Consider the following 15,474-nt stretch of genomic DNA (forward strand, 5'->3'; position numbering starts at 1 on the left):
GGTTCCAGTATGATGCAATATCAGGTGAAAAACCCCAAAAGACAATTTACATCTCAGCGTTTTACACTGAAAACTTAATCTGTTCATTGTAGTCTCGTTTTAAAAGTCCATGAAAATACAACTCTGATATGTCTCTGTTTAGGCATGTATTGACATTTAACAAGCGCATTCTACTGGAAAATAATGAGAATACACTCACTGACGGGTTAAGGAAACATCTATACATCTGCTGATTCATGCAAGTATCCAATCAGCCAATCATGTGGCAGCAGAACAATGCATAAAATCATGCAGATACAGATGAAGAGCCTCAGTTATTCATATCCGAATTAAAATCTTAGTGACTGACCAGACAATGTTTTTCTCTAATCTTCACCTGTCCAATTTCTGTGCACACAGTAGTCTCCTATTCCTGTTCTTGGCTGAAAAAAGTGGAGCCCAATGTGGTCTTCTGCCGTTGTAACTTTAAGGTTTGGTGTGTTGTGTGTGCCGAGATGCTTTTCTGTTCACTATGGTTTTAAAGAGTCATTATTTGAGTTACCATAGCCTTCCTGTCAGCTTGAACCAGTCTGGTCATTCTCCTCTGAGCTCCCTCATCAACAAGGCATTTCCACCCATAGAACTGCCGCTCACCGGATGTTTTTTGTTTTTCGCACTATTCTCTGTAAACCCTAGAGACTATAGTCCTTGAAACCAGCCTGTCTGACACCAACAACCATGCCAAGGTCAAAGTCACCAATATCACATTTTCCCCCGTTCTGATGTTAGATGTGAACATTAACGGAAGCTCTTGGCCCTACATGATCGATGCATTGTGCCAGTGCCACATGACTGGCTGATTGCATGAATAAGCAGGAGTACAGGTGGTCCTATTAAAGTGGTCAGTTGGAGTATGTCTTCAAGTAAACTGCTGCCAGTTTTTTTTAATAAAAAACAAGAAGCTGTCTTCAAACAGTGGAACAAAAAGAAGTCGGCAAGAAAACCATGGTGTTTATTCAGGACAATGTTCCATCACATGTATCTAAAAGCACTCTGCTGCTTAGAAAGAAAATGTTTCAGTCATAACTGATTACTGACCTGACACACTGCCTCACCTGATTTAAACTTAATTGAGGACATGTCGGTTCTTCTCAAGCATGAAATTATGCTTTTTTTTTTTTTTTGGATGGGAGGCTCATAAAAGTTATGTACAAAGGGTGACTTTACAAAAACTGCATATTCTGAAAAGCTAAAAATTTAACCCATTTCCTAATAATTGTGCAAATAACTTTTTCCCCCCGTAATGTAGCCAAGAGGAAATTAGTAGTAGCCAGAAATTGTACACACAGTATAGTTTCTGTTTAGCTGATGATTATGCATTATGTTTCTAGTATAAATCTTTTGAAGCCTATTATTTTAATCAGATGATATTTTCTTCCATGAATAATTTGGTTTGAACAATATTCTACCTGAAAGTTCTGTTCAGACACGAAAATACGAGATTAGAGTTGCACCATGTATGCTTCAAACAAAACTTTCTTCTACTTTCAAAATTCTCAATCTCTCATATTTGTTATACATGTAATTGTTCTGTTATTTGATCAGAGTTTAGTCCACAATGTAGCCATTTATTCCTCTATATCGCAAAAAAAAGAAAAGAAAAGAAAACTCTACCTCTAAATGTCTATCCACAGATTGTGTAATATTATATAGTGGTCTGCAGTATGAATGCTTCCTTTCATTTTATGAAAATAAATAAATAAATAAAATAATCCATTCTGAAAGTTGATCGCTTTGCCCAAAAGTCTAATAAAAACTTCAAACTTGGCATCCGTATTGTAATGGCTTGTAAAATGTCTTAAAAGGGCTATGGTGAGAAAAAAAACAAACAAACTATCATTGACCTGATGAAATGTTTGGGTTGTGAAGCTCCTTGATGTTTTGTGTTGTTCCGAGTGAAGAATTGCACTGCTGTACTGAATTGTACAGCTTTTGCCTTTTTTCTACCCACTCTGCAAGAGTCCTTTGTTTCATTCAAATTTGTTTATGTTGTCTGTTTATGATTGGCAATGTCTGCTTAGATGGGGGTTTATTTTGATTTACAGGATAATATCATTGCAGCAAATGGCAAATTTCCTATCAGCAGTATTTAAATTAATGTTATAATCAATAGGCCACTGGTTCTAAAGATCATCTGGCCATTACATAAATAGTTCAACAGTAGTTTTCAGATTTTCAATTGAAGTAAGAAAAAAAAGCATTTAATGTGCATCCATCTGATAATTCTGCTGAATAGAAAACTCGGTTATGATACTTTTGGAGGAATGTCTGTTTGATTGAGACTGAACCTCCTCATAGCTAGTATGTTTGTGATTTTTGGGAACTACAAGCCAACATTTCTGGAAATGACCATAATATTCGCTCACAAACTCGGAGAACATAGAATTGTTGAAGTGTTGGTGATGATCGAAGTGCTGATTGAATGCTGAATGTATAGTGATGGAAAAACGAACTGGAAGGCCATTACTTATTACATAAATAATAACAATAAACAAATGGAAAAACAATAACAGGAAAACGAATCAGGACAACAACAGGAAAAGTGTGAATGTTAACCAGTGAATGAGTCAATGAATGTGGATATTGTGAGATGTCCTCATATTCCTGCAGAGGAATCTGATGACGTTGTTGGTCATTAACAAGCAGAAGGTCATATCATCTCCTGCTATGATCCAGTAACTCCCATAGATTATTTCCAGTAACAGTCAGGAAAGGACATATGGACATTTGAGTTTTGAGGAAGTTCCTTCTCGTGGCATGTTGGGTATCAGAAACTAGCTTTGTATTCTCACTGTGAGCTCATTGTAAAAATATTTAACCAAATGGGTACAATGGGCAACAAAACCTTCACTAATCAGTCTTTACTGCTGCTGCTAGGGCTTAAAAAGTACACAGTCTCTTAACTGTTGTTTTCTCATTCTAATCCTGTTTATTTTTTTTCCCACCAGTATAACATTGTTGTACTCATTATCTTGTGTATAAGAAATCAAACATTACCTGTTTATGTTAACATTAGAGGCCTGTACATTACTGATAACTGCCCCTTTTCATCTCTTTCAATGTTATTATCGGACTCATGAACTCGTACACAGAAGAGAACATCAGAGAATTTGGTGCTGCTGACAGTATTACTGCAATAGCCATATTAATGTAACAGAATTTCTTCAAGACACAAATTGTAGAGTCAGCTGAAGGCCATATGAAATGTATGACATTTTGTCATTGCTTTTGAAATAATAAAACCATGCAATAAATGGAATTTCTAATGCAATAAGCTAGTTTTGTGTCACATGACTGCTTCGCCTGTCCTTTTCTACAGAGACCAATGATTGTGCATATACAGATCTTTTGTAAGCAATAAGAAGCTTTGGCTTTTTATAATCTATAATTATATATTTATAATAATGTAGTTGATAATATAATTAAATTTATAATGTATAACGTTATATAATGTTCTAACAGGACAATGACATCCATACTGCCAAAGCTATACTGGAGTGGTTCAAATCCAAGAACCTTAAATGTTTTAAGATGTGTGTTCCAAGCCCAAACCTCAATCCAACTGAGAATCTGTAGTCTTGAATTATAATGTTTACAATGGTCTCCATCGAAAATAGACAGTTTCAACACAGCTTGTGCAATTTTGCCAAGAAGAATGTGCAAAAATATCAAGATCCAGATTCGTAAAACTGATTCCAGACGTATCCTGGCTGAAACTGCAGCTAACGTACCAAAAGTACCAAATACTGACCCAGGGGTATATACTTATGCAAACAAAAAAATATATATATGCTTGGCAATTTTATACATTATTAAATGATGGAAATCTGCAGGACAAGATCCCAAGTGTGGCAATATTATGAACTCATACCAGCAACATAACATCTATGCAACATCAATACTCAAATTGTCATTGACATGTATGCTAAAAAATACAATCGTCATTTCAAACTGCACAAATACACATTCAGCATTGTTATTTGAGCGTTGTACGGTTTCAGGGCTTGGTCTGCTCTCAGCAGCTGATGTATAATAATACATCTTCCTTGCTGAGGCATTACAGAGCAAAACAACATAGTTCTTAGTTATCAGCAGGAAGCTGTGAACAAACAGGGTAGGTCTAAACACAAATTTGCCTTCACTGCTTATAACAGTATTAAAACCCAGAATATTGATTTTAAAGACTTATTTAGCCTATAACATGTTTAACTGCATGCAACCTATTTGACTAGATTTTAATTAAACATCTGCTTCAAAGCAAACTCGATTAAATTGTTGTCCTTTCCAGGAGATAAAAAAGGCATGCTGGATGACGTCCATGTCGGTTTTATTTTAAGTGATTCTCAGCCTTTAATGAGTTATGGGAAAATTACATCCTGCATATACTCTCTCAACCAGGCAGATCATTAAATTCATGCCAAATACAAAATATGCTGAATAATTGGTGAAGGAAAAGGAAGAGTCAGAGAGGGCAGACTGCGTGTGTCTGACTGTGGATATGTGGAGTCACTTTTAACAGTATTGTCAGCGTTAACAAGAAGACTCAACATTTATAAGACACAATTCCCAATTCAGAGCACACATTTCCACCTCTCGAACACTGGCACTCACAGTGAACTCAATGTTCTTTCATATTTTGCAGTTATCAACCTGTGGAAACGTCTTGACAGTGATGCTGGCAATGCCAGAAAAATCCAAAAATGACACAGTCTATGCCACGCTAGAAGGACAGAGACTGATCTGATATTTTGACTGATCCTCCTTTAGAATGGTCTGAAGATCCATTGGTATATTGGTCAAAACAAAACAACCTACACTTACTTATATCAAGGCAGTTTTTGGTCATTGTAGTCTCACCAGTGCCATACATTACAGTTGAAATCAGAATCGTGATAGTAATGTGAATAATAATGTTAAGCACCAGTACACCAAAACAAAGTCCTTTACATGTACATGTTAACCAATGGTACTTGGCAATGAAGGTGATTTTGATCCTGATATTAATATTCAGCAGATGTATAGGGATCCTACATGCGTCATTGTCTGCAGAACATCCTCTTCACCAGCAGATGTCACCCTCATGCACTACCAATTAAATGAGTAGCAAACCATTTCTCAGTACAATGGTTCAAAGCTTCAGAAGGCCTCATCTCCTGGGACAACGGATTTTTAAAGGTACTTAAGGCTTACCTTCCTATTGTTTCTATTCAAAGTCCTGCCCTTCAGTATCTCCCTAGCACCACAGGTATTTTCAAGAGGTATGCAAGCAGCCGTTTGTCTTCTCTGATGGTCAGTGGTATCATGACACTATCATATTTGAGCAACTGGTTCAAAACCAACTGAAATATATCCACAGTCCTCTCTCACAATGTGGCACTCGGACTCAAATTGAGCGGAGAGGAAAGCTACAGTCACAACACTGGTCACATAATTCAAATGCCACACACTAAATCATGTAGTCCTCAATGAAAGGAGCAGACCATTACAAATAAACTGAGTATGGTTTGGAGTAGGGCCCCACTAGAGAGATAACCATCATTACCATGGACACCTCCCTTACAGGAACATATCAACCAGCTGGAATTGTCCAGAATTATTGTTTTACTTAATTTACATAATTATTTTTCAAGTTCTTTTTTGTCATATGCACATGGAAACAGTTTTCCCTTTAAATATCTATATGCACAATAAAGCCCCCACTCAGGAGTAAAAAGAACTGTTGAATTAATGGTGGATGTTAATGCAGGGAGACAGATTCTTTACAGACTGTCCTAAAGCCTGATTGGCTCATTTTACCTTCCAGCAGTTAATATTGGCCAAATCAAATACGTAAATATTTGAATCCCTTAGGGTCACTTGCCCTGCACGTTAGTCACTTTTTAAAAACCATACATCAGTCCATACAAGATTTCACTGAGTTTTTTGTAATTGTTGCGGCCAAAAATGCTTGATTTTTGTGCAGCTTTTTTTCAAAATTTGCGAAGTTTATTGTGCTTTTTTAGTAGAAAACTACTTGAATTGGCGAAATCGCAATTGCTCGAAATTGTTTTGCACGGTCTTGTGCAGTGAAGTTTGTTGGTAAATGAGACCTTTTAGCTGTACTTATGTTCGACGCACGTGAATCAGAGGGCTTTGGCTGAATGCATGTTGTGATGTGACATCACATGACATCACAAAATCGCAAATACGTGGAGGGACTGATATATTGCATCTTTTGAATCAGCCAGGCACACAGTGGCTTAGTGTTTAGCACATTTGCCTCACACCTTGTGGGTTGAGGTTTCGATTCCTGCCACAGTCCCGTGTGTGTGTGTGGAGTTTGCATGTTCTCCCCGTGCTGTGGGGGTTTCCTCCAGGTACTCTGGTTCCCCCCCAGTCCAAAGACATGCATGGTAGGCTAATTGGCATGTCCAAAGTGTCCGTACTGTATGAATGGGTGTGTGAATGTGTATGTGATCGTGCACTCCATACAGGGTGCATTCCGCCTTGTGCCCAATGATCCAGGTTCCCCGTGACTTTGAAGGATAAGCAGTATACCAAATACATGGATGGATAAATCACCCCTCCCCCTTTTTTTCTCTTTTTCCTCTCCCTTTTTTCACATATACAGGTAACCTGGAGACACAGGTTTTCCAGATGTCTTATCTTATCTCTATTGTTCTGAACAAATGTTTAACAATTTGCTAATTCACGTGAATAAATAATATATAATTCACTGCTTTGTGTGCTTTTACAGATCTATTTAGTACACATGCACTATGAGAACACATGGTTGACACCTATGGTGTAACTCAGTGGTTCCCAAACTTTTCCAGGGCAATGCCCCCCTTTTGCAAGATGAATTTAAAACACATTAAAAATACAGACTTCTGAATATATCCCCCTTTTTTTTATTAATAATTACTTCTTACATATTTACATTACATTAGGAATTGATTGTGTGTGTGTGTGTGTGTGTGTGTGTGTGTGTGTGTGTGTGTGTGTGTGTGTGTCAGAGTGAGAAAGAGAAAAGATACATTTATTTATTTTTCACACCAAATTTTGAGGCCCCCGGGCGCCCCCTGGCGGCCCCCACTTTGAAAATCACTGGTGTAACTGCTTAGCAGAATACAATAAAACCTTGAAAACCATGGTTGTACATTAACAGCTACAGTTACTATAGTTTTCTGTCAGTGTGAAAAACATTGTAAAACCAGTGTTGTTTCATAGTATCCATTTTCCCTCCTATGGTAACATCTCCCTCCTAAGGGATAGTTTACCTTATGAAGTGTTTAAGTAAGAAGTTTATGAATGTGTTCAGACACACACACGGATAATTATATACATACATAATTATATACACATACATACACACACACATATATACATACATTATATATATATACACATACATTATATATATATATACACACACACACATATACACACACACACACACATATATATAAAAATATACATATATACATATACACACACACACACACACACATATATAAATATACATATATACATATATATACACACACACACACATATATACACATATACACACACACACACATATACACATATACACACACACACACATATATATATATATACACACACACACATATATACACATATACACACACACACACATATACACATATACACACACACACATATATATATATATATATATATATATATATATATATATATATATATATATATATATATATATATATATACATATATATACACACACACACACACACACACACACTCATTTTATATATGAGTGTTATTTTCTTAGGCTGTGGTAAAAGCTACAAAATGCTATGGGCTCAAATCTAATTTAGGGAAAATGGGGAACTTATAGGTCTTCCGTACACAGTGACGGAACGTTTTCTTGACCTTCCTAATATGGCGGACGCGCTGACACGTTGCTGTAACTAACAACGATTTCCGCAGTTTTTATGCAGTGTTGAGTCATGCCGCGTGCTAGCTTATGCAAGCCGTTTACTGCTTAGCTGGCTACGTATTCAAATTTCTTATGATCCGTTTTAATTGTTTGTGTCTAGGTATCCATCCATCTATCCTTGGTGTAGGTTGACTCATCGTGACGTAGTACGTGCTCTGACACCGGAAGAGCCGAGAAAGAAAACAGTTGTGTGAATGAGTCGTGTTTGTTGCACTTTTTTAAGACTTCAATAACTTGAAATATCCGGTAAGGTCATGTTAAAACTAGTCCCGTGAGTTCATTTGTGTGTTAATGTAATAATATGAATTGTTTTGTGTGTTTTTTTGGTTCTGTTTCAGGACAGTATGGCAGTTGACTGGCTCGGGTTTGTCTATGCAGCTACTATTTTATTCGGAGGCTTTATGGGATATAAGAGAAAAGGTGGAGAGTTGTCTTCTTAGTCGTATAACTTGCATACACCGTCGTCATGTCTGCACGGGAGCTTGTTATTTTAATATTGTCGTGTGTCTGCGGTCAGTTAGTTATACTCGGTAGCTACAAAACATGCTAAATGATAAAAAATCACAGCCTGATCTGTGCAAGTAAATTTATAATACGTGCCCAGACATTTTGGGTGGATTCCAGGCAGTTGTAGGCGTGGTGGTGCTATTCAGAAATTCCGTATTTAATCAGTGAAAACAACTGTCTTGACAAACGAACGGAATTTTAATAAAATATTTGACGGTTCAATAATAATAAAAAAAGGCAATTAAAATAGCATTCAGGTAATAGAGAGGAAATTAAAGTTTACCTTATAAAACCGGCGTTACCTTTCCCCCCTCCTCCTTCAGTAATAAACACACAAAGGACACTGGGCGTGTTGCCTGACAGTTTGAAAAAGGTTTAGGTAGAAATTTTCAATATAAAGCGTTTCTTCACTGTAGTTTTTTGGCAAGTAGCTTTCAAACAGAAGCAGGGAAAATCCGTGATCCTGATTGGTTAATCCTGTTTCTCATTTTACCCTGAAAGGTAATACCGTGGAAAATATTACCATATAAGGTAATCCCTTTTTAAGACAGCCAATAAAATTTTAAATTTAAAACAGTCCAATCAACGCGTCCGTAATGATAACGTCGTTCATCGTATTAATGAGCATCATTACTGCGCAAAACAAAGCAATTTGACACGTAGATAATCAACTGCGCTTTGTGTGTTAAGTTCCATGTAGAACTGTCAGAATGTGTATACAGATTTCTACTAAACAACTTTTCCACTATGAAACTTTGTGCTTGACTTTTTTTTAAATAATATTTTTATACTGTGTGTGCGAATAAAACAAAGGTAAGCCATTATGTTCAGCTAATGTTACCCAGGAGGTGAAATTAGAAGTGAAAATGAGCAGTGAATAGAAAAAAATAATAATAAGATTGCCACCTAGGGAAATCCCCCAACCATGTACACTGTTTCCATACACAATGTTAAGTGGCTTTTATTGTCATTTCAACATATATAGAGCTAGTACAGTACACCTGAAACTAAACAATGTTCCTACAGGACTATAGTGCTACATAAGAGAACACATTAACTACGAGACAACCCAACTAAATAAGACCTACTGTCTGACCTATGTTTATAACGTGATGAATGAGTATAAGGCTGATGAGATAAATTGTGTATTTTTAAATGAATTAAGCATTTGTATATTGCTGTCAAATTGAAGTCCATGGGACATGGGACAAACATTAAGAATAAGTACACCTTAAAGGTTCTACAGTTGTCCCTTGGTGGTTTTATCAGAAAGCATTTCAAATTAGAGCTTTTTTCTTTTCTTAAAAAAAACAAAAAAAAACAAAAAAAAAACAACTATACATATTTTAAAAGAACCCTTTTGTTAAGAGTCAGCTTATAAGGGATAATACATTATTCTAAGAGTAGATAAATTAATCAATATAGTGGGATACAACTGCATCAATTTCAGGATGTTAGGATTGATTATAAAGTAAATTTTAAAGTCTGTACTTCTGCATTTTTAAGTGGAAATACAATTTTTTTTCTGCAAGTCATTTGGAACATACACTAAACTCTAGATAGTACCTAGATATTGTAATATAATGGTATTGTAATGTTTCTGCAACATCCTATACTGTTGTATACTATAAAAGCTGCACATGTTTGATCTAGTTTGAGACATTTTTAAATCTTCTTATTCACTGCACCAGGAAGCTTGGTGTCACTCATTGCGGGATTATTTTTCGGTGGCATATCTACATATGGGGCCTTTAGAATAACTATGGATCCACAGGACAAATGGACCTCACTTAGTGAGTACCCAAATTATAATTGATTAAAATTATATTTATGTTGAAATACTGTTATAGCAATTAATTTTTCATTCTGTGTGTTTTTTTTTCTAGCTGCTTCTGGTGTGCTGGCAGTTGTGATGGGAATAAGATTCAAGAACTCTGGAAAATTAATGCCTGCAGGTATTATGGCTGGATTAAGGTGAGGATTACCTGAATTCTGTATTGTGCTTAGAACAAAATGGATATCAGGTCCATTTTATGTCAGGAATGAATACAGATGGGTGACAAAGTAAAAAACAATGTTTAAGTAAGGTGTTGGGACACCACAAGAACAGCTTCTGTGCCCCATGGTATAGATTCTACAAGTCTTTAGAACTATGTTCAACAAGACAATTATTCAGTTGGTGTTTTGGTGATGGTGTTATAGAGCACGAACACATTCAAAAATCTCAAAATAGGTTTTCTGTAAGAGACCACTCCCATCAGGATAGAAATGTTTCATTATAGGATAAAGATGATCAGTCAGAAGAACTTTTATATTGATTTGCAGTGCCTTTCTGTCTAAGAGGACACAGTCCATGCACAATGCTACACCATAAGAGCCACCATTTCCCCCCTTTGTCACCCATCTGTAGTTGCTGTAATGCTTTTAAAGAGTAGAACAGAGACAGCAGCACCATATCATGTTATGTACATTTGAGAAGTAGTTATATTTATCAACTTCTTGCCATTTAACCAAATGTTTCAGCTGCTTTGTATTGACCTTCAACCCACATGATTGCAACAGCCATTTCAAATTTCATTCTGTGCCCTGATTTCAGCCTCATGATGGTCGTGCGACTGCTGATCCTCTGAACATGACATGAAGCTTCTTCAACTACAGCTTTCCTGGCAATATTGTTATATATATATATATATATATATATATATATATATATATATATATATATATATATATATATACACACACACACGCACACAGCACTGCATCAACCCCTCACTAATTCCATTCTGATTGAATCATGACACTTCATGTGGTCATGTTAATCATTTTGATCGCTCATCTTGTACATTCCAAATAAAGCCAATTTTAGTATTTTTACATGTTATATCGATTTATTCAGTTTACACTGTGTTGATAAGGAACCAAAAAAATAATAAATCAGCAAACATAAGATCACGTAATGAATGCTCTAATAAAAACCCACTCAATTTAAACTTGGAATCATTTATTGCTTTAAAAGCCTGTATTATACAAGGAGAACAGCTTTACACAATGTGCAAAAGACCAAGAATATTATCAAACTACTATCATTTAGTGCATGCTATTTTATGCTGTTATGTCAGTAACCATAATGTCCAAAACGTTCACTCATTAGGATTTACATCATAGCCTCACGAGTATGCACTTAAATTGTAATCCATCAAACTCACTAGTGATTTATCTTTAGATAGCTTGGATATGGTATATTATATTGGAGAGAACAGAAACCGCTCTTTAATGCTTATTTTTGTCCAAAGGGCAAACTACTGAGTGTGAAACAGAATTCATTTATGATTAACAGCCTTACATAATCCCTCTTCTGTGCAAGGTACAACAATGTTTATAAAGTGCTTGAAGTACCTTCAGTCTTCTACTTGAAAAGATGGCTTAATACATTCATGACAGTTTTTACATAAACTTCATCAGGCGGAGATTTCCTCTGACTGCCGGGCTGCAGGAACTTACTGATGGCTGGAATTGCTTTCATCCTCTTTTGAAATTCCTGAGGTGAAGAAAAGTTATATAGAAAAATTATAATATGTATACATGTGTGTGTATATATTATATATAATTTAGATTTTTTTAAACCATCTTCACCAAGGGTGCTAAAAATTCTGGAGCTGACTGTAAATGTCCTGTAGTCCTGAGTAAAGGTAACTGTTCTTTTGTTAAGGGGTTTAGTGGTTCTAGTGAAGGATGAGACTGTCCCCCACTAAAGTGGGATCTTTCCCCAGACACACCAATGTATACGCAATAGCCCTTTTACAAGTTCGATTCTATAAACCTCTTCAAAGATGTGATCAATGTGTTGCATAAAACTGACCTGGATTTTGGGGAAAGTGGAAAGTATTGTAGGGAGCACCTCCTCCAGCATGAGAGTGACCTCAAGGAGATGCACATCTGCACAACTTAACTGGGTTCCCACAAGGTACTGGGAATGAGCAAGAGCCTAGAGAGAGAGAAGAAAATAAAATTTCTATGAGAAGATGCATATAGAAATGGCTTAATTATACTGTTAATGTAAGCCACACACCTTTTCATAAGCAGGAAGAGTGCGTTCCTTGGCTTTGCCCTGTATTTTATCCAGCTGACTCTGTTTTTGGTCAGCAGGTGTAAAGGGCAGAATCATGATCATGTCCATGATGTCCCTAGCACCCTCAGAGTACATATCAATCCTTAAAAAGAAACAGAATAAATGTGTTGCAGTATGGCTTCAGGTAAACCTGATCCATACAGTACATGCAACTGATACAATTCAGTCCGTATATCTAATAAAGACTTGCACTCACATAAGACGCTCTTTAATATCCTTTCCATATAGATTGTATTTTCCAGCGATGTAGTTCAAAATGGCCTTCGTCTGAACAAGCTTCATTCCGTCCATTTCAACCAAGGGAACCTGATGAAACAAGAGCACTCCGTCTGGAGATCAAAGAAGAGTTAATGCTGCTGGTTTCTAACAGTCGCTGTGTAGTAGATCGGCTTTTTGCAGCCAGAGACTGCTTTAACTGTGAAATAAATTCTACAGACACCCTTTTATGAATATAATACAACTACACAAATATTTGGCTCATTATGTAAACGTATACAATCATAATCTGGCTATCTACTGGAGCCATACACCATTTTATTCCTGAACATTTCACCAACAGAACACATTAGGTCCAATTTGACTTTTTATTTTTAATAGCCTGCTTTGTTTTTGCGTTATTTAGGTTTTAAACACATTTCATTAAAGTCCTTTGATCAGCCAAACAGACTAATAACTAACTGCAAGGCAATAATACACAGTAACTTTTTTTGACATTTAGACTTATTATTGAGTGGGTCCATGTCAAACCAACAAGTGACAGAGGGATTTTCTGTCTTTGTCTCAGATTTTGCTGATTTAAAAAAAAAAAATAAGTTTTTTAAATTGAGTACATGCAAAACACCCCAATTCTTTTCAAATTCACTCCTTATGAAATGATGGCCGTTCTAAATTTTGGCCGAGACCTGCTTTTCCATAACAATGGCAAAGTATACAAGATACGAAGATGAGGTTGGCATATTTGCTTAATTTTCTTATGTAGACTTGGCATATCTGTAATGATTAAAAATGTTAAACAAACACTTTCTGGGGTTACGTTTTAAGAGAGTAAAAAAAAAAAAAAAAAAGATAACTAAAACCAAAAGGAAATAAAAAGTTGCAAGAGTATTTCTTTTCAATCTACTATTTATCTTGGATTCATGAAAATATTTGGAGTACGTTAGCTTCTGTAACCCACGATACTGTTAACAATTCTTTCACACACAAAACATTCTTTTATGTTTCCCTTTAGAACATATTACAACTATTCACGTATTGTTTTTTTTTTTTCCTTCTTCCAACATTTCAGTCATATATTCATTAATGATTAATCGGTAATGTAGGTAACATTCTTGAATGGAGTTTGGAGTACTGCATATAAAATGTCCCTGTTTCACAACAGAATTGTGGTTCCTTTTACATCTCTCTCATTTTTTGTTTGTTTGTTTTATTTTTAGCAATTATATTTTATATGGGTTTGTGGCAAAACAAGTTCTTATTTAGTTATCCGTGTTTGGTCAACCTGTAACAGTACCACGAGTAACTTGGGCCACACTGTTCTGGGCGGTCCGATGCTGCGACTTTAGCCAATGGCTGCACCGTATATTTGCATATACCGCAAAGCTTGCTGGGAGATTGGAAATCATTTAGTAACTATGTTTTAAAGCAAACAAAAAAAAACAATGAACGCATTATTGGGACAGATCCCGTGTTTTAGGTCATTATATATTAGTTTGTAGCAAAAGACAAGTTCTTATTTAGTTACCATTTGTCAGTTATAGTAACCAGTTCTAACAAGCTACAAATGTCATAAACTCAGCCCTGCAATCAATCTCAGAAGCTAGTAGAACTATAAACGAAGCTAGCTTCAAAAGTTCAGTGCAGTAATAAAAAGCTAAAGAACTTCAATGAATATGAAAGTATTTTGTACGTATGTAAATAAGGAGTCTAATATTTGAATAGCTTATATTCAGAATTGCATGCAAAAAAAAGTTTGAAAATCTCTGCTCTAAACACCTGCTACAAAAAAAGACAATGTAAATCGGTAATACATACCATCCACCAATTTTTTGAATTGCTCCTTGGTGGTCAGATGAACCTCCTCGAACTGTAAATGCAACAAATTCATTTATGAATAACGGTGCATTTACTTAACCTAAACTTTGTGGAGAACTTGTTTGTGTTGCACGAACCTCAACTCCAGCTACAGCCAAAAGCCACCGTATTGACTCCATTTTCCCTCTCCCGTTGAAGTAATAGAGTACCACCTTTCCTGACATTTTTGCACGCACAAATGTTCCGTCCGTTAAAAAAAATGAATCTATGATTTCCGTGTTGCTCTGGAGGACTTGGAAAACCCAGCGCCAAAAGTCTATCTATAAGAGGGTGTTACGTAATAAAGCGATGAGCACCTTGACCAATTGCATGACGGAAAATGATCACGTGACTGATACCTGGCGCGGTCACAGATTTGGGTAATTATTTCAGGGGGTTTTTTCTCTATACAGTAAGACCTTATGTTGGTCTAGGGCAGTGGTTCCCAACAGGGGGGGTCGGAAGGGGGACGCAAATTGTTTTCAAGAATAAAATACAGACAGAATTCCATCATTTGGGTTCTCGGTATATTGCCTGCCCCCCTGCATTTTCTTTATTTCTGGGAAGAGGCGGACTTTATCCTGCCTGTTACCTAGCTGTCAGTGCAGACCTGTGTTGCCAATTTAACGACTTTTCAGCCAAAAAAAAAAAAAAAAAGCCTAGAGACTTTTTGGACAAACCTCAGCAACTTTTACTTGTTCAAAGTAGTTATAGTGTTCAAAAACAATGTTGATCATGCATGTTCCATACCTGTCCGTTA

General features: G+C 36.1%; 2 protein-coding genes across 3 annotated transcripts; one reads left to right on the forward strand and one right to left on the reverse strand.

Annotated features, from left to right (window-relative positions):
- Positions 1 to 8,002: 8,002 nt before the first annotated feature.
- Positions 8,003 to 11,505, forward strand: tmem14a (transmembrane protein 14A). 2 transcript variants are annotated; one of them, XM_053679451.1, is made up of 6 exons: positions 8,011 to 8,251; positions 8,344 to 8,425; positions 10,204 to 10,305; positions 10,399 to 10,486; positions 11,109 to 11,197; positions 11,258 to 11,505. In XM_053679451.1, the coding sequence occupies exons 2-5, from the start codon at positions 8,350 to 8,352 to the stop codon at positions 11,140 to 11,142; spliced, it is 300 nt and encodes a 99-aa protein (XP_053535426.1). In that variant the 5' UTR covers positions 8,011 to 8,251; positions 8,344 to 8,349; the 3' UTR covers positions 11,143 to 11,197; positions 11,258 to 11,505. The 2 variants fall into 2 exon arrangements, with proteins under 2 accessions (XP_053535425.1, XP_053535426.1); XM_053679450.1 differs by lacking the exon at positions 11,258 to 11,505 and having other exon boundaries at positions 8,003 to 8,251; positions 11,036 to 11,152.
- On the reverse strand, positions 11,500 to 14,956 carry gsta.1 (glutathione S-transferase, alpha tandem duplicate 1). The gene is given in 6 exon segments (NM_001200608.1): positions 11,500 to 12,053; positions 12,375 to 12,500; positions 12,585 to 12,726; positions 12,841 to 12,973; positions 14,676 to 14,727; positions 14,813 to 14,956. Coding segments are annotated over 6 exon segments (672 nt in total). The 5' UTR covers positions 14,900 to 14,956; the 3' UTR covers positions 11,500 to 11,921.
- Between the last annotated feature and the right edge of the window lie 518 nt (positions 14,957 to 15,474).

This window comes from Ictalurus punctatus, chromosome 3 (genome assembly GCF_001660625.3).
Source record: "Ictalurus punctatus breed USDA103 chromosome 3, Coco_2.0, whole genome shotgun sequence".
Taxonomy (NCBI): Eukaryota; Metazoa; Chordata; class Actinopteri; order Siluriformes; family Ictaluridae; genus Ictalurus; species Ictalurus punctatus.